Source organism: Zosterops lateralis (genome assembly GCF_965231275.1).
Source record: "Zosterops lateralis genome assembly, chromosome: 29".
Lineage (NCBI taxonomy): Eukaryota > Metazoa > Chordata > Aves > Passeriformes > Zosteropidae > Zosterops > Zosterops lateralis.
Genome location: NC_139789.1, coordinates 2,510,956 through 2,527,573, shown reverse-complemented (window position 1 = coordinate 2,527,573; position 16,618 = coordinate 2,510,956). Strand labels below are relative to the sequence as shown.

At 45.5% G+C, this 16,618-nt stretch overlaps 2 protein-coding genes across 11 annotated transcripts in view; both read left to right on the top strand.

Annotated features, from left to right (window-relative positions):
- Positions 1-9,798, top strand: part of MYO9B (myosin IXB) — a 41,779-nt gene extending 31,981 nt beyond the window's left edge. For 5 of the 9 annotated variants that reach the window (XM_083880229.1, XM_083880226.1, XM_083880227.1 and 2 more), the window contains 16 exons: positions 556-713; positions 822-1,000; positions 1,502-1,600; positions 2,096-2,272; positions 2,756-2,797; positions 3,322-3,433; positions 3,586-3,656; positions 4,114-4,306; positions 4,624-4,752; positions 5,335-5,440; positions 6,101-6,232; positions 7,191-7,314; positions 7,724-7,771; positions 8,242-8,378; positions 8,635-8,762; positions 8,911-9,798. In XM_083880229.1, the coding sequence (XP_083736355.1) occupies positions 556-713; positions 822-1,000; positions 1,502-1,600; positions 2,096-2,272; positions 2,756-2,797; positions 3,322-3,433; positions 3,586-3,656; positions 4,114-4,306; positions 4,624-4,752; positions 5,335-5,440; positions 6,101-6,232; positions 7,191-7,314; positions 7,724-7,771; positions 8,242-8,378; positions 8,635-8,762; positions 8,911-9,347 (2,272 nt within the window). In that variant the 3' untranslated portion in view covers positions 9,348-9,798. Of the gene's footprint in view, positions 1-555; positions 714-821; positions 1,001-1,501; positions 1,601-2,095; positions 2,273-2,755; positions 2,798-3,321; positions 3,434-3,585; positions 3,657-4,113; positions 4,307-4,623; positions 4,753-5,334; positions 5,441-6,100; positions 6,233-7,190; positions 7,315-7,723; positions 7,772-8,241; positions 8,379-8,634; positions 8,778-8,910 lie in introns of all 9 variants that reach the window. The other 4 variants (XM_083880228.1, XM_083880225.1, XM_083880230.1 and 1 more) reach the window with 3 other exon arrangements.
- Positions 9,799-10,181: 383 nt separating this feature from the next.
- Positions 10,182-15,419, top strand: USE1 (unconventional SNARE in the ER 1). 2 transcript variants are annotated; one of them, XM_083879961.1, is made up of 8 exons: positions 10,182-10,404; positions 10,564-10,613; positions 11,153-11,231; positions 11,735-11,887; positions 12,090-12,108; positions 12,824-12,854; positions 13,092-13,254; positions 13,463-15,419. In XM_083879961.1, exons 1-8 carry the CDS (start codon positions 10,267-10,269, stop codon positions 13,643-13,645), a joined length of 816 nt encoding a protein of 271 aa, XP_083736087.1. In that variant the 5' UTR covers positions 10,182-10,266; the 3' UTR covers positions 13,646-15,419. The 2 variants fall into 2 exon arrangements, with proteins under 2 accessions (XP_083736087.1, XP_083736088.1); XM_083879962.1 differs by lacking the exons at positions 12,090-12,108; positions 12,824-12,854 and having other exon boundaries at positions 10,268-10,404; positions 11,735-11,922.
- Positions 15,420-16,618: the final 1,199 nt, after the last annotated feature.

Here is a 16,618-nt window from a genome sequence, read left to right as displayed (position 1 = left end):
GAGACTGTGATAGTGGAGAGGCACAAGTTGGCATCAGCTACATGAGGGGCTGTGTCGCTGCTTCATGTTGCTCTGAGCATGATATCTGACCCTGCTGAGAAACAGATTCTCTGCTTCTTGCATAACACTTTCTGTGAACTGGTTCTTTTTAAAAAAAGAACCAACTTACAGCTGGGATTAAAGGTTCATGTAGTGTAATACAACACCAAGAGAAAAGCTGAAGAACCCAGCAAGCATGTTATGCTGTTTCCCTGGCCTGCTCCAGCCTCTGGCATTCTGCAGCCCAGGGACTTCCTTAGCCAAAAGTGATGTTTTGGATATGTGAGGTGTTGTCTGTGTGTGCTCAAGGTAGTGCTCTGGTCCTGTAAATACCAGAAAGTCCAGGAGTGCTTTCACATTGTCTTTCCTTTTTTTGTGCTGCTGAGTTTTTCTGCAGGCTGGGCCTTAAATATCCTCCATAGTTGTGAATCTTGTTGTGGGTTATTGTTAAGAGCCCGTTCTTGTGGCAGAGCCAGCTTCCATTACAGACAGACTTGTATCTGCTTTTGTATTCAGGTCTGCTTTCAAAAGCCCTTTGCGGAGACTTTTGGGGAAGAAGCCAGACAAGAAAATTGTGAAGGAGAGTTCTGATGTGATTGAGGAAGGAGACGGCCTCTCCCTCGTGTCTTGTGTCCTCTTTACAGACACAGGAGGAACCCAGAAAGTTTCAGAAGGTGAGTTTGGTGACTGAACCCTCAGCACAGCGTGTCTTTTCTGCGAGGAAACAAATGCTGCAGAATTCCCTCACCCTGCTTGAATGTACAAATCCATTTCTTTGGCAGGTTCTTCGGGGCAGCCTGGCCGCCCCCAGGCCGGGAAGGAGAGCAGCAAAGCCAAGAAAAACAGAACCATCAAGATCAGCAAGATCTCGAGCGTGTCCCAGAACTGGCGTGCGTCCATAGTCCGGGAGATTGCAAATGCCAACGAGCTGAAACACCTGGATGAGTTCCTCCTAAACAAGGTGAAAGGCTCCCAGGCATGATAAAATCCAAGCCTTTGTTCACTGTTTGTATAGAATTTTAAAGCCTGCTGGTCTAGGTGCAAGTTTTAATATTGTTACAATATTGTTATCTATAATTGTGTTATAACTATAAAGCAGAAGGAGATTGATTGGATAGTTTGACTGAGTTAGATCTGAATTAGGGCCCTTCCTATTCTTTTCCTCAAGTTGCTGAATGCATAATATTGCATTAATTACAATGCAGGGCATTTGTGTTAGTTCTTTGTTTACAAATGAGTGGGCAGCAAGACTTGTATTAAAAAGAGAGTTGTAAGTAAAGAGAGAGTTCTCTAAAGCCAACTACCTGACTCTCCTGATTTGTATCATCAGCACAGTGCATTAAAAAAATGTTGTTTTAAATAATTGGAATGGTCACAAATTACTAAGCCCGGCCACTGAAGCTTAATTCTGTTCAGATGTTCTTTTTTTAACAAAATCTGATGCAGATGTAATTTTTTCTAGATCAATGACTTACGCTCCCAGAAGTCTGGTGTTGAATGTTTGTTTTTTGAAGCCACAGAGAAGTTCAGAGGAAACATCAAGACCATGTACTCTGCCCCTGTAAGTAGTAAGTCCCAATAAAGGAAAGTTGGCAGGCAATAAATGAATTGAGTGTGCAGGTTAAATGCTTGGCCTGCAGCTCTTCAACAAAGCAATTCTTAGCATAGAATTCAAAGCTGAATGTTAGACTCATTACAGTTCTGCTGTAATCTCAAGCAGCCTGCTTTGTTTTCCTTTTCTCATTCACTTAGCCATAAATTTATTTTTAGAAATGGATGGATTTTGCTGTCTTCAGCCTCTTCATGCTGCTGTGTTTAAACACCAAAGAGAGGAGCCAACAGCTTTTCCAATATTCTTCTGACACTGCTCTGTGTCAACCAAGTGCTGTTGGACAGTGCAGGAGGGAAGTGTGTTAACTTGTTTCTGTCATGGGCTGTTATCTTTGACTTTGATCATGGCTGTGCTTTTCCACCTCTGAACTTAAGTAGATGAAAATATGAAACTGTCTCAACAGTATCAAAAAGGAATGTCTGACAAGTATTTTTCCTTCTTTAGAATGGACAAATCCATGTTGGCTATAAAGATCTGGTGGAAAATTACCAGCTCCTAGTTACAAATCTGGCCAAAAAAAGGGAAGAGAAAGAAGTCAAGCTGGTTTTGAATCTCTTTCTATCCCTTCTGGATGAATTCATCAGAGGATATGCAAAGAAAGAGGAATCTGAGCAGCCCAAGGTATGAAAGTTATTCTGTTACTGGTTTATGGAATGGTGAAACACTGTTGCTCTCTTAACACAAGGGACCTGTGTTACCTCAGAAACCTTTTCTATAGCATTCTTTATTATTTGGGAAACACTTGCCATACACACATCATGCGTGTAACAAATTCTGATTGCTGATACATCTTTATGGAATTGTTAATTTTTTTAACTTAATATTTTCAGAATCTGAAAGAGTGCATTTTCTTTGGTGAAAACATAAGAGTTCTCTGGAGGTTTGAGAGATGGAGTTTGTCATCAGGCAGTGAGCTCAGTTGGTTTTTAGGAAGTTGATAGTGTGAGCTCAGACAACCCTCAAACCAAGCTGAAGCTGCAGGATAGTGTCTCGAATGTCTGGAGGTGAAGTAAAGTCTGGGAAACTCAATAGGGAAAAAAAAAAAAAAAAGGAACCGAATGTCTGAATTTCAAAGACTAAGGCCAGTTTTGTTTCCCACTGCAGCAAACCAAAGCCCAGAAGAAGAAACGGAAACAAGATCGTGCAGTAAGTGCTTTCTTCTTGCAATAATCCAAGTCCTCAGGTGCACTCACAGAACACAAACACCCTTTGAAAATCTTGATTTTGTGCTGACATTCTGGTTTGTTTTGCATGCTCATTCACTTGCCTCCTTTATGAAGATGTGACAGTATAAAACTGGTTTTCACAGAGTAGAGGTCTAGTTCATGCAGTGGTAGGTGGTACTCAAGCATTTTCTTGCTTGTCCACAACTTCTTTTAGAGCCTAAAGGCTTTCTCAAACATGGGCTGTTTGAAAGAGAACAGCTACTAAATATTAGTAACAAAACTATATCTCTTGTATTGTACTGATGAACTTTAAGGCAGCAAGTCAGTTATGAAATGTTCCAGCAAACCTGCCTTAAGATAGGGTGGAATTTGGTTTCAGGGTGAAAGCTTTCAGCTGTAATTGTAAAATAAAAGGTGAAAATCTGAGGGTAGATGGGTTTATTAAAAATAATAATTTTTAAAAGGCAAAAAGAGTTCACTTGTTCCTTTGCTGTCTCTCACCAGATTGAAGAGCACAATGGCCATGTGTTCACAAATTACCAAGTGAGCATCCGGCAGTCGTGTGAGCACTGCTCCTCCTACATCTGGCCCATGGAGAAGGCCTGTCTGTGCAGTGGTGAGTGAACACCTCAGGTGTGCAGGCTGCTGGTAACTAACTGCCTGCTACAGGTGGGCTTTGGTGAACAGGCCATATAGGAAGTGGGTAATTCAAGATGAAAAGTGTTTCAGTGTGATTTGGATGCTTGTAACAATTGCTCTTTTCTCTAGTTTGCAAGCTGACTTGTCACAAGAAGTGCATGTCCAAAATCCAGAGCAGCTGTACCTCCTGTGGGAAAAAGGTAAGGCCCGTGGATCTGGGGTGGGGTTCTGTGGTACCAGGCGTGGTGCACATAAAATGTTGCCTTTATTTCTCAGTAAACGAACAGTGAATGTCCAGGCCCTGAGCAAAAATTGCTTAAACAGTTCCCTCCTCTGTCTGTAGTCAGAGACGGGCCCTGCACTTGCAGAAACAGAGCATTCTCCTAGGAGATGATGCTTGAGCTAATTTAGGAACCCTTCTCACAGAGTGTGTGTGCAGTGTTGGCCAAACTGATAAAGAAATCCTGCAGTGTGAACCATAAAGCCTCTTTATTGCTGCAGCTCAGGAAATTTGCCTTATGATCAGGCATGTAGCAAGCCAGAATAAAACACTCAGCTTTAGTTTCTGCAAGGATAAGGTGGTTGCAGCAGGAAGCCATGGCATTTCCCAGCTTGGGCAGGGGAATTGACAGTGAGATCACCCCTGTGTCACCCCAGGGCGAGCAGGACGCAGAGCCCCGGCACTTTGGGGTGTGTGTGAGCGCCCTGACCAGCGAGAGGAACTCGGTCCCCGTGGTCATGGAGAAGCTGCTGGAGTACGTGGAGATGCACGGGCTCTACACAGAAGGCATCTACAGGAAATCAGGGTCAGCAAATCGGATGAAGGAGCTGAAGCAGTTGCTGCAAGAAGGTCAGGCAGTGTTGTCCACACTTTGCACTTCATTGCATGATACCAGTTTCCCCTGCAATTCTCTTCCATCTGAAAGTATCTGTCACTTCTTAGTGTTTAAAAACAGTTTTTTGCTCACTGTGCAGGCTATATTTTTTTTTTGGCTGCTAAAAGCTGTTTAGTACCTTTAAATCACTATCTTTTGCCTATTTTTAACTTCCAAATTGCCATTTGGATTCTGTGAACAGGAGTTTTGAATGTTTCTAATCTTATTTCCATGGGGTCTCATTGTGTGCATCAAAGGAATGAACTGCTCTAAATAAAACATTTCTTTCCAGACCCAAATTCAGTGAAACTGGAGAATTACCCTATTCACACCATCACAGGGATCCTTAAGCAGTGGCTGAGGGAATTGCCAGACCCACTAATGACCTCAGCACAGTACAATGATTTTCTCAGAGCTGTAGGTAGGTTTTAAAACCATTCTTTAAACATTTCTTCTTTAACTCATTCTGTCCTTGGGAAAAGAAATTCTGAAGCTGCTCATGCTGACTAAACAGCTCCTCCCAGTGTACTTACAACAATAATTTCAGACATTTTACATAAAACACTTTCCAGGGAATTTCTCCTCTAGCTTACTTGATCTTGCTTCAGGGTTGTTTTTTTATTTTTAATGTATCACTTACAGCTGCTCTTTCTAAAAACCTGTATAAGCATGTGAATAAGTTTCCTTTTGGGCAGGTTTTTTTTTCTTGTTATTCTGAACCAGATCTGGATATACAGATTCTTTAAATCCCTAGATTCTTTTAACTTCAGTGGGATTAAGGGACCCTAGACAGTATTGGAGGTCTTATTGTGTCACCTGATGATTGCTAACAGCAGCAGCATCTGAAAATGCAGGATAATTGCAGTGCCATGAGGAGTACTTTAAGATTCAGTTGTAACAGTTGCTAAATGAAATGACAGTAAGACAGCAGAATTTAGGAATTTTTAGCTTTCCACTAGCCTTGCACAGCAATTACAATCTTGTGTTTTCTCCCTTTGTGCAGAACTGCCAGAGAAACAGGAGCAACTCTGTGCCATTTACAGTGTCCTGGAGCAGCTCCCACAAGCAAATCATAATACCTTGGAACGACTCATCTTCCATCTTGTCAAGTAATGAGTTTAATTTGTTCATTTGTAGAGAAACTGATTGTGAATGCTTCTTGGAAGCTTTCTAAAGTGTTAGACACCTTTAGTGTCAGTGTAGGGATTCTGCTGGTTTAGAAATGAAAGAATTGAAGCTGGTAGTTGTGCTCATGAGCAGGTGTGTGTTTACTTCTATCACATGGTGTATTTGGATCAAACCAGGTGAGGTAAATTTTAAAGCCTTAGTGAATCATCTGAGCACCAGGATTTAGACAGAAGGGGCTTGTAGTGAACTGAGGATAAACATATGCAAGTCTCAGGAGAAGGGATGAATGGTGCTGGTAAATGGGCTACTCTTGCCCAAGGAACCTGAGCACTTCCCAAGAACCTGGACTCTGAACGAGGGCAAATGGGATTTTTGAAGAGAAGATGCTGAATCACCAGACATACTTTTAAGAAGCTACCAGACTAACTTAACCTGGGTGACTCCCTGATCCTTTGGTACATGAAGTGTTGCCTACTTAGTAGGTACAAGATAATTGTAAAGCTTCTTTGGACTGCTGTACATACTGAGTGTCCAAGAGGCCTCCTTACATGTTATTTGGGAACTCTGGCAAGGTGTGATCAGGGTGTTTGTATTCTATCAGGGGCTGTTTAAAATCTCTTTCCCTGGATGTTGAATTTCAGAGTGGCTTTAATAGAAGATGTGAACCGCATGTCCCCCAATGCCTTGGCCATCGTGTTCGCTCCGTGCCTCTTGCGCTGTCCTGACACCTCTGACCCCCTGACCAGCATGAAGGATGTTTCAAAAACAACCATGTAAGTTTTGCCAGTCTGAGGAGAAGCAGTGTTTTGGAATGGGATGGAAGGTCAGTACAAATACACTACCTGTATTTGTTACAACTTTATTTGTATCAAGCTGAAAAGCTGAGGTTCAAGAGTTGTTGAATTCTGGCTCTGCCAGTGCTGCCAATTCATACACCCCTCTGAGACCTTCCACCTGTCTCCATTTTACTAAGCATAAAGTAGATGATCTATAAGTCTTAACTATCAGGTTTGTGTTACATCAAAATAACTTATTTGGCGGGGGGGGGCTTGTACCCTAATCATCTATTTTGCTGAGATACAAGGTGTAATAAACAACATGTTATAGAATTAAGCTGTCTCCTGCATACCTGGAACCCCCTGATGATCTCTTCTGCATTGTATGTTGAATTGGAGAAGGTTCTGTCCTTGACCCTCTCTGTTCTCCTCACCCTCCAGCAACTCTGGCTGTGAGAACCCTTCACCATCCTTACCGCATAGCTGGCCTTGCCTCTGCCTCCAATGAAAACAGAGTTTGAAACATGACAGCTTTTTATGACTTCTTACTAACCCCTGGGGCCATAGAGGTGGAGAAGGGCAGTTGCAGGCTCGTTGTGTCTCTGCCAGCCTGTGCCAGCACAGGGACAACAGGTAGAAGCAGCAGGAGCTGTTGGCAGCTGTGGTAATGTCTGTCTGCTCACCACTGTGTACAGCCAGCATGGGAGGCTCTGGTGGTCCCAGGAGGAGGACGTGCCATTACCTGTCACCATTACCTGTCCTGTTGTGCCTGCTGTGTTGGACTCGTCACCCCATCACTGTGCAGTGTTGTGTGAGGGATGACACGCTGTGGTCACACTCCAGCCACGTGTGTGTCACAAACACCCCAGGCCAGGAGCAGCATCCCATGCCACCATGGTTGTTTCAGAACCTTCATGGGATGAGGCAGCTCAATAAGCTCTTGCCTTTTTCACAGGTGTGTAGAGATGCTCATAAAGGAGCAGATAAGGAAGTACAAGATAAAGATGGAAGAAATCAATCAGCTGGAAGCAGCAGAGAGCTTCGCTTTCCGACGGCTCTCGTTGCTTCGGCAGAACACGGTAAGTGTTGAAATAAAACACCAACTTCTTGGGGAGGGAGTGCTACTTGTCCTGTCTATCCATTCAGTGAGTCAAAAATCAACTGGAAAAAAACAGCTGCCCAAAGCTGTAGGTAGGAGCTAAATATACAGCTGCACTGAAGTTCTGATAAATGAGGGGTGCAGGGGTGGGAATCTGCTTTTGTCCTGGTCAAAATCTATTCCCATGTATTTCTGCCAATGGAACTAAGACTGAGTGTGTGACATGGCAAAAGAGTTCCTTCACTCCAGAGATGGCTGGTGTGAAAAAATATGCTGCATTCTAGGAGGGAAAATACATTTACTCTTTGTTTTTATTGTACTGATTAATACAAACCAAACTGTCTGATCAGAGGCTGCATATAGTGAATTTGGTCTCCATCTCTCTCTAGCTCTGGCCTATAAAACTTGGGTTCTCTTCCCCTTACGAGGGGAAGCTGGTATGTACAACTGCCTGGCTCCAGTGCATGGGTTTTTCTTCTGGTACTCTTGCATGACTAAAATACTTACACGGGTTGTAACTCAGTTTTAAACACTCTTCTGAACAATCAGGACTGCATGTACTGGTGCAATTTCCTCCCCAGACTGCATGCAGGGCTGCTGGCCTGTTCTGTCATCACCTGGTGTTTTATAGACACTGTATGTAACTTACATTGTAATAATACTACTCATCAAGTGACTACTTAAACTAAGCTGAGCCTGACAGATAAAAAAAGGTAACAAAATCCTGGAAATCGGGTAAATAGGAAATTTTCTCTTACTTTTTTAAACATTTGTATGGGTAACTAACAGCTCTTCATCAATTCCATCAGCCCTTCCTTTGACCTACTCATTTGTCTTCCACTCTGAAACTTGGGACAGGTGTAGCTGCTTGTGACTGACAAGTGTTACATGTGAATCTGTGTTTCAGAGTAAAAGCTCTCAGGTCAAAGGAAATGACAGTGGCACCTCAGAGCTGGACTCGGTGCACGAAGAGGAGGATGTTTCTGAAGCCAACAGGGAGAAGGAGATTCTCATCGATCGCATACAGTCAATAAAAGAAGAAAAGTAAGTCCCACTTTACCTGGTCAGGCCATGCCCTTTGCACTTGGAGGCAGCACAGGTAGTAAAGCAGGATGCCTTTTGTCCAAAAGGATCTAACTCTGTTCTCTAGGCCTTTACAAGGGGGAAAAGGAAAATACAAAGCACTAACTGAGAGAACACGCCATGAGCATTAATAGTTAATGACTACATGCTTTACCTCTGAACATGAGCTGCATGAAGGTGTTTGTGTCAGAGGTGCTGCAGCCTGTGTTTGATGCAGGGAGGACATCACTTACCGCTTACCTGAGCTGGACCAGCGAGGCTCTGACGAGGAAAACGTGGACTCGGAGACCTCTGCGAGCACAGAGAGCCTGCTGGAGGACAAACCAGGCCGGATGGATACCGAAGGTCAGTATTAAGGTAGTAAGTGCTTTTTTTATTCTACACCTTTCACTGCATACAGCCAGGTGACCAAACATTATCTGGTTCACAGTGGCTTGTATCAAGTTACATTTTAGGCTTGCTATCAGTCTCTAAGTATCTTATTTCTTTAAAGCAATTATTGGATTACACTGCCGTGCTCAGAGCTCCAGCATGCCTGCCAAAGACATTTGTAATGTGCCTTCTCTCCCACAAACCTCTTCATACTCGTACTCCGCATCCCTGGCTTCAAGGCACAGATACTCGTTAACACTGTCCAAGATTAAAGTGCCCCGTCGAACTCCAGTGATGCCAACAGAAAACATAAAACTCCCTCCCGGGATGTTCAAATGCACGGAATCCCAGGAGGATATTTTCGCTAAGGAAGAGTCTCAGATGGTGCAGCGGAGGGAGCAGCCAGCGAGGCGGACTGACAGCATCCAGTCGGTGTACATTGCACAAGGGTCTGCACTGGCCCACGCTCAGGAACTCGGGGACGAGTACGAACCCACAGCAAAGCTCAAACGCAGGTTCTCGGACCCTTACTCGCACATTCCCTGTGTGGAGAAGTGAAATTCTTCAGCTCTCTGGACTCTTCTTGAAGTTGACCGCAGCTTTGGCTTTAACCCTTTGGAGGCTGTGAACTCGTTCATGGTCTTTCAAGTGGCTGTGGGGAAGGCAGCCCGGAAATGTACAGTACTGTAAGGGTTAAGCAAGGTTGTTAAAAGCAAATATTCTCCAGTTTAATTTAAAACCTTGCTAAGAAAGTAAACCTTAATGTTGAATAAAATACATGGGCTGAGTGTACAGGAAACAAACCCCCCCACTCCGCTGCTGTGCCTTTTCCATTTGCCTTACAATGGACTCTTATGGGACCAACAGTGAGTTTAGGTCAATGTGTGTTGCCTATGTTTTGTATGATTTTATGACAATTTTCTCTACGGTTTACAGAACTGTTAATATGGTAATAGCCTTAACTGAGACCAACGCGTATAAAACGTTTATTAAAACATTGCACTTTTAAAAAATACATGTGGCATTTTATCGATGTCTGTCTAACAAGCAATTTATTCCACAAGAAGCCTTTAATCGGGTTACTGATACAGGACGGGGAAAGGGGAAGCACTAACAGGGCTGCAGTGTCACAGGGGAGGATTTTGGCGGAACTCCCGTGCTGGGTGTGCTGTGCGGAGCCGCCTCACCTTGTGCCGGGACACACCTGAGGGCGACCTGCGCTCCCCCATCAGCGCCCTGAAGCCGCGGCCGCGCCCCGGCCCCTCACGGCCATGTTGGAGTGAGGGAAGAGCTCAGCGGGGCCACAGCAGCCGCCACAGCAGCCGCCACAGCGGCCCCGAGCCGCAGCTGCCCCCTGTGCCCGCGTGCGGGCGTTGGGTTTGGGGCGATTTGGGGGAGGTTTTTGGGTTTTTTAAATAAAGCGGGGCGGTCACGGCCCGCCCGGCGCTTCCCGCCCCTCCCCGCGCCCCGCCCCAAGATGGCGCTGGGCGCCGAGGCGAGTTCCGGTGCCGCCATGGCCGCGACGCGGCTGGAGCTGAACCTGATGCGGCTCCTGAGCCGGTGCGAGGCGCTGGCGGCGGAGCGGCGGGACCCCGAGGAGTGGCGGCTGGAGAAGGTGAGGCCGCCCAGCCCCTCCCGCCCCTCTGCCCCGCAGCACCGTGTCCGGCCCCTCAGTAACCGAGACGGGCAGCGCTGTGGTGTTAAACTCACAGCCCTAGCCAGACCCGGTATTTCTCCGTAATGCTGTCGCTTAAAGTGTTGTTTTTGCCCTCAGTATGTGGCTGCTCTGGAGGACATGCTCCGGGAGCTGAAGAAGCAGTCCAGGTGAGCGCTGGGAGCCTGTCGTGGTTTGTGCGTCAGGAACACGCCTTCAGGGTGTGCCGGGGAGGCGTGCGTGGGGTAACAGGAAAAAGTCATTCACTGCAGCCGTGGTTAAGCGTTGGAACGGGCTGCCCGGGAAAGCGATGGAGTCACCATCCCTGGAAGTGTTCAAACAGAGAGCAGACGTGGCACTTTGCAATAAGCTTTAGTGGGCATTCAGTCGAAGGTTGGACTTGATGACCTTAGAGGTCTTCTCTAACATTAATGACACTTTGATTCAATAATGTCTTACCTTTAAGTCAGCCATAGCCCACAAACACCACGGCCGTGTGTGCTTCCCCGTGGAAATACCTGTGCCCTGAGCCCTCCCTGACTTGATAAAGGTGATTTGCACAGGGTTGTAAGTGTATTCCTAACCTGAGGCTATTTCTGCTTCTTTGAAGAACCATGTGGGGTTTTAAAAAAAATCTATTTGAAAAGTAGAACAGTAGAAAATGCTGGTAACTTTTGGCTTTCATCTTAGTACCTTTCAATTCCAATAGCAAGCCAGCCCCAGAATTGCTGAATGAATACTCCCGCAAAGTGGACTTCCTAAAGGGACTCCTAGAAGCTGAAAAATTGGTAAGATCTACTAGTTCAGCTTGAAAAGACTCCAGTATTCTGTGTTTATATTCATCTGTTGTCTGCTTCCTATGATTACTTTTATCTTGCATCTCAAAATAAGAGTTGTTAAAATCTTATTAGGCGTTCCTTGTGAAAGCCTGAATAAATATGTTGGATTCATATTTTGTCAAAAGGTGGTATTGTATGAAACTTCTTTTCAAAAGCAAAGTATACATTGCTTACATCCTTCCCATTCCTTTGCTGTGAGAGGCAAGAGCAGGGACTGTCCCTCAGGCCTGACACTTCTCTGGGATGGTCCCGGGTGTACCTGGAGAGCTGTGAAATGCCAATAAATGGGGTTTAGTCAGTGAGGTGCAGTCAGTGCTGCTGTCCAGGCTGATTTCACTGCTGGGAAGCAGCTGTGGGATGGCACCCCCGTCCTTCTGGGTCACAGCCCAGGTGCCTCATGCTGCAGAGGAGTATCCTGTCCATGACTGTTCCCTGCTTCTCCCCACTCCCAGCCCTCATCGACAGAAAAGGCTCTGGCAAACCAGTTCCTGGCCCCTGGGCGCACCCCGACCACGGCCAAGGAGAGAACCCCAGCCACCAAAACCGTCCACCTGCAGACCAAGGCGCGCTGCACCGGCCAGATGAGGAGCGAGCTGCTTGGCACAGTATGTTCAGTGCTGCTTTACAGGTTGTCCTGTTTGTGTTCAGCTGCCTCGGGTGGCTGTGTCTCAGAAGTGTCCCAGGCTGGGTGGGAAGTCACCTCTTTATTGCTAAATCCTGGGCACGGGCAGTCTGCCAGGCCTGCAGGGCTGTCCTTTATCACTCAGCCTTTGTAATCAGCTGTTTTGGTTCTCTTTTTCCTCCCAGGACCCCCTGGCTACTGATGGTAAGTTTGATCTGTTGTTTCCTCTTACTAATCAACCTGAGTCTTTTGGGGAGGGGAAGAAGGGGGTCAGGTGTTCAAGATTCCTCAAAGTGTACTTTTAATTTAGTGCCTTACTTCTTTTCAAGGCAGCAGTTTTTAAAAACAAACTAAACCAAAAACCCTGACAGTTGAAAGCAGAAGTGTTGTTATCAATGGTGGCAGGGACTTGCAGGAAGCTCTTTCTGTAGCATTCATGCAGAAACAGACATTCTAATTACAGAATTAGCAGGGGCAATTTATTGTTGCTCCTGTTCCCTTCTGCTCTGAGCAAACCATGTGATCCTGGGTGCTTTTGAGTAGGTGTTGTTCAGTTCCTCTGGAATACACAGCCATGTTATTCACGTAGGGAACTGGGAGGAATTAATTTGAGGTTTCCATGGCTACCGTTAGAGCGGCTGGAGCTGGGCCAATCTAACGTGTCCTGAAAGAACACCGAGACTCAGGGGCTGAAACCCTGCCCTCAGGGATGTGATTCAGCTGGGGTTTTTCCCCTCTTTTGATGTTGGGTGTCCTCTTTTCCCTGCAGAAAGCAGGTAGGCATTTGACACCCGTATTCCTTAGGGTAGAGGCTAAGTAGGATTTCAATATCCAAAAATCCCTTACAGGAGAATTGTTTTTTCAGCCTGTGATTGCATGGGAGTTTATAACATGCTAAACACTTCTTTTATTTTTCCAGATTCTGAGGAATTGAACATAAGGAAGCGAAAGTAAGTCAGAATTTCTCATTCCAGTGCTCAGTGCTTTGGGAACTGTTTTCCCAATGACCTTTAAATCCCAGATATGCTTTAAGTTGGGTGAAGTGTCTGCTTACAGAAACCAAAATATAATGGCTTCAGCTGACTCAGTGGGCTGTGTCTTCTTGTAGAGATGTAAAACCTGGGGAAAACTTGTGAGATTGACCCACAAGGAAGTGTAAAACCCTTTCTTCCCTTGTGCTCTTGCAGAGGGCTCACATCAGACGAGAAGCAGTCGGCAGTGGAGCTGGATGCTGTGCTGCAGCACCACCAGGACATGCAGGAGAAGCTTGCTGAGGAGATGCTCAGCTTGGCTCGCAGCCTCAAAAACAACACTCTGGCTGCCCAGAACGTGATCAAACAGGACAACCAGGTAGGGCATGTTGAGCTGTGACCCCTCAGTTTTGCAACCCACGAGGTTCAAGTGCTGATGTGTGAAATCCTGTAGCTTGATTCCAGGTGGGATTGGAGTGGTGAGACTGGGGCAATACTTACCTGCAGTTGAACCTTTTCTCTCTTGGAGGAAGCTGCCAGACCTGGCAGCTATGAGGCTGACACTATTTGCTCTCTGTGCTCCACAGACCCTGTCACACTCCCTCAGGATGGCAGACCAGAACTTCGAGAAGCTCAAGGATGAGTCCGACCGCCTGGAACAGCACGCCAAGAAATCTGTCAACTGGCTGCTGTGGATAATGCTAATTGTAGTTTGTTTTATATTCATCAGCATGATTCTCTTCATCAGGATTTTTCCCAAACTGAAATGATTCTGTTTCATTTTATTTAAAGCTGCCTGCAGTGCAGTGGGAAAGCTCAGCTGGTGTGAGAACTGTCACAGTCAATGTCCATAAAGAGGCTGTCCAAGGCCTACCTTGTATCTCCTCCCTGTGCAGGCAGTGGAGGGTTTCCTGAGGAAGGCTTTCCACACTTGGATACTTGCTTACTTGGTGCTGTTGTTGCCTCTTGAGAGGAGAGCTGAGGTAATGATGAGAGTTTACACTGAGCTGCTAACAAGTTCTTTAGTGGATTAATCTAGTCGTTTTTAATGTGGTTGTGACAAATGTTATGACTCCTAAAAGGCTTTTAGTCAATATAAATTTAAATAACAGTTGAAGTCTCACACTCTTTCCTGTCTTCACAGCTTTTCTGTACTGACTTAGGAGCTTGCTGCCAACAGGATATTTAATTTCAGTTCTGTACATACACAGCTGCAGGTGTAGGGAGGGAATTCTGTTGTTCAGGTGCTTGCCTGGCTCAGGTTCAGAGTATCAACAGGTAACAACTCTCCTCAGGCTCACCTTTTTCCCAGATGGGTGTTTGGGACTTCAGATTTTACCATCTTCTCCAGTTTAGACTTCCTGCAGGACTGCAGTTGCTTTCTGTGCAGTGTTTGCTTCCCTTTTGTGTGTGCAAATGTTCTCACTTCTCATTGTTGTGTTGATGCCGTTGCGTGAAGGAAACATTGTGACCCTGCCACCCTTGGGCTGTACACACAGTGCTGCAGGTGGCACAGACCTCACCTGTGCAAACATGCTTGCACTGAAGGATGAGGGCAAAGGAAGGTAGTGTCTTCCAAATGGAAATAATAATTTTTAAAATGTTTGGTCTTTCTTTTTGAGCAAATTATTCTTGTTAAGTGTTGCCTTAAAGAGTTCACTAAAATAAAACAGAGAAAAAGTAAAGTCGTATTTTTAAAACACTGCTGCTGCTAGAAAAAACTTGGAGACTGCAGTAAAGCAGGGTTTGTGTGACAACCTGAGAGTGTCTGTAGGTGCTTGTGATAAGCTGAAAGCAAATGCACCTTTCTGCATCCCTGCTGGTCAGGGCTCAGGTGTGTCCTGTGGAGGAGCTGAGGGGAGCAGGTGACCCCAGCTGTGCTTTGGTCTGGAACCAAACCATGGGCTGATCCCAACAGCCCCAGGACGGGATGGTGAGGGAAGAGCTGTTTTGTCACAACTGGATTCTTAGAAACATGCAGCTTCACTTTGAACACATCCCAGAGCACCAGGCTCTGTGTCAGAGCTGTGCTCTCTCCTGTACACACCCATCTCTGGTAATGAAGACAGTTACCATCTTTTACACAAAGTATTTCTGTTCATTTAACATGATATTTGCAATGTAGTATGCCACTCACTTATGGATTATCAAATTAATAACTATATTATGGGGTACAGCTTTTCATTCCAGCTACTCAAGATATCTGCAATATACTCCTGTTTTACTTACCAGGAATTTAGAGAAATTCATAATTGTAGCAATCAATTTATGGACATTTCTACTTTTCTCAGTTGTTGTCCTTCACCTGTATGTAATGTTTGACATTTCACTGTGGTTCATTAGTCAATGCTGTGTCACCAAATTATTTTTCAATTCTAATTGTTTACTACTTTCCTTGCAGGCATTTCAATGCTGAGCTCTTCTCTTAGAGGCTGAATGTGATGCTGGAGTGGTTTTTGTGTGTGAGATTTTGGGATGCAACATTAATGCTTCATCATCCATAACACTGTCCTCTTTAGTACTTGAAATAAATTATTTTTTCCTATCTTGCAAAAGATTTGGTGCGTCATTGCAGACAAGTTTAAAACTGAATTTTGCTATCAGCAAAATGGGTTGCCTATAACTTTCTGGCACTTATAAATTAGGAAATCTTTGATTGGAAAGACATGAAAGGGAGCTGCTAGTGACAGCTTGTCTCCAAGAAAACATTCACCCCTCCAAGTGACAGGTACTGATTTACAAAGAAGCCTGCATGGAGTGAGTTCAGTAACTACTTAACTTTTGACCATTGACATTTCATGGGTTTGTTGTTTTCAATGAAAGGCCAGGAGTGAACCCTGTAACACCTTTTGTTATCTCCAGTGGCCGTTGAGCACTGAGCCTCTGCTTCCTGGGGCTTCTCTGCCAGGTGGAAGAATATTCCCTTCTTCCCCCAAGCCAATGGATCCACTGCCTCAGCAACCCTTGCACATAAAGGCTGGGTTGTTGTCTTTGCTTTTCTCCAATTTAGCAATTGGAGTCATTCAACACCACTTTGAAGATGGGAGCTGGTGCTATTTAGAATAAACAATGACTAAGGGCTTTGTGACATTTCCCAGCTGAATGACAGTTTTTATTTTTGGCTGACCTGTGGGGGGTGGTGGATGCTCTGCTGCTCCAGCCCTCAGCTCCATTTCATGGCACATGGCTCTGTGCATCTCCCCACAGAACAATGTATAGACCGTATCGAAATGGCCTTCTGTGAGAGTTGCTTAACTTTCCCAAAAGCTTGGGAAATCCAGATGGGGAGATGTTTATCAGGCACATGGCTGGCCCTTGTTTTACTTCTTGGCAGACTACCTTGGGACAGCAAGGAGCATTAAACCAAAACCCCTTTGGAGGCTTGGGTCACGTCAGGCCAGTGGATGCAGCGATTGGAGTCTGGCAGCAGCCCTGGCTCTGGGTCAGGCTAAGCTGTTCTGGCAAACACCCTTGGTGGCAGAGACTCCGTGTGTTACAGTGCTCAGTGTTGAGCAGTGTCTCCTCACAGCCAGATGGGATGTGCTGGAAGGATCCTCCACAGGCTGTTCCTGAGGGTGCAGGAGTGGCAGGAGCAGAACACTGCGGGATACAATGGCTCCTGTGGCTGGGCAGTCCCAGGTTTTGGGCACATGTTCCCCGGGGTTTCTTTGCACTCTGTGCATCAGATTTGAGAGGCTGTGAGCAGCTTCCCCAAACTGGCAGCTATTCTGTCAAAAGGGAAT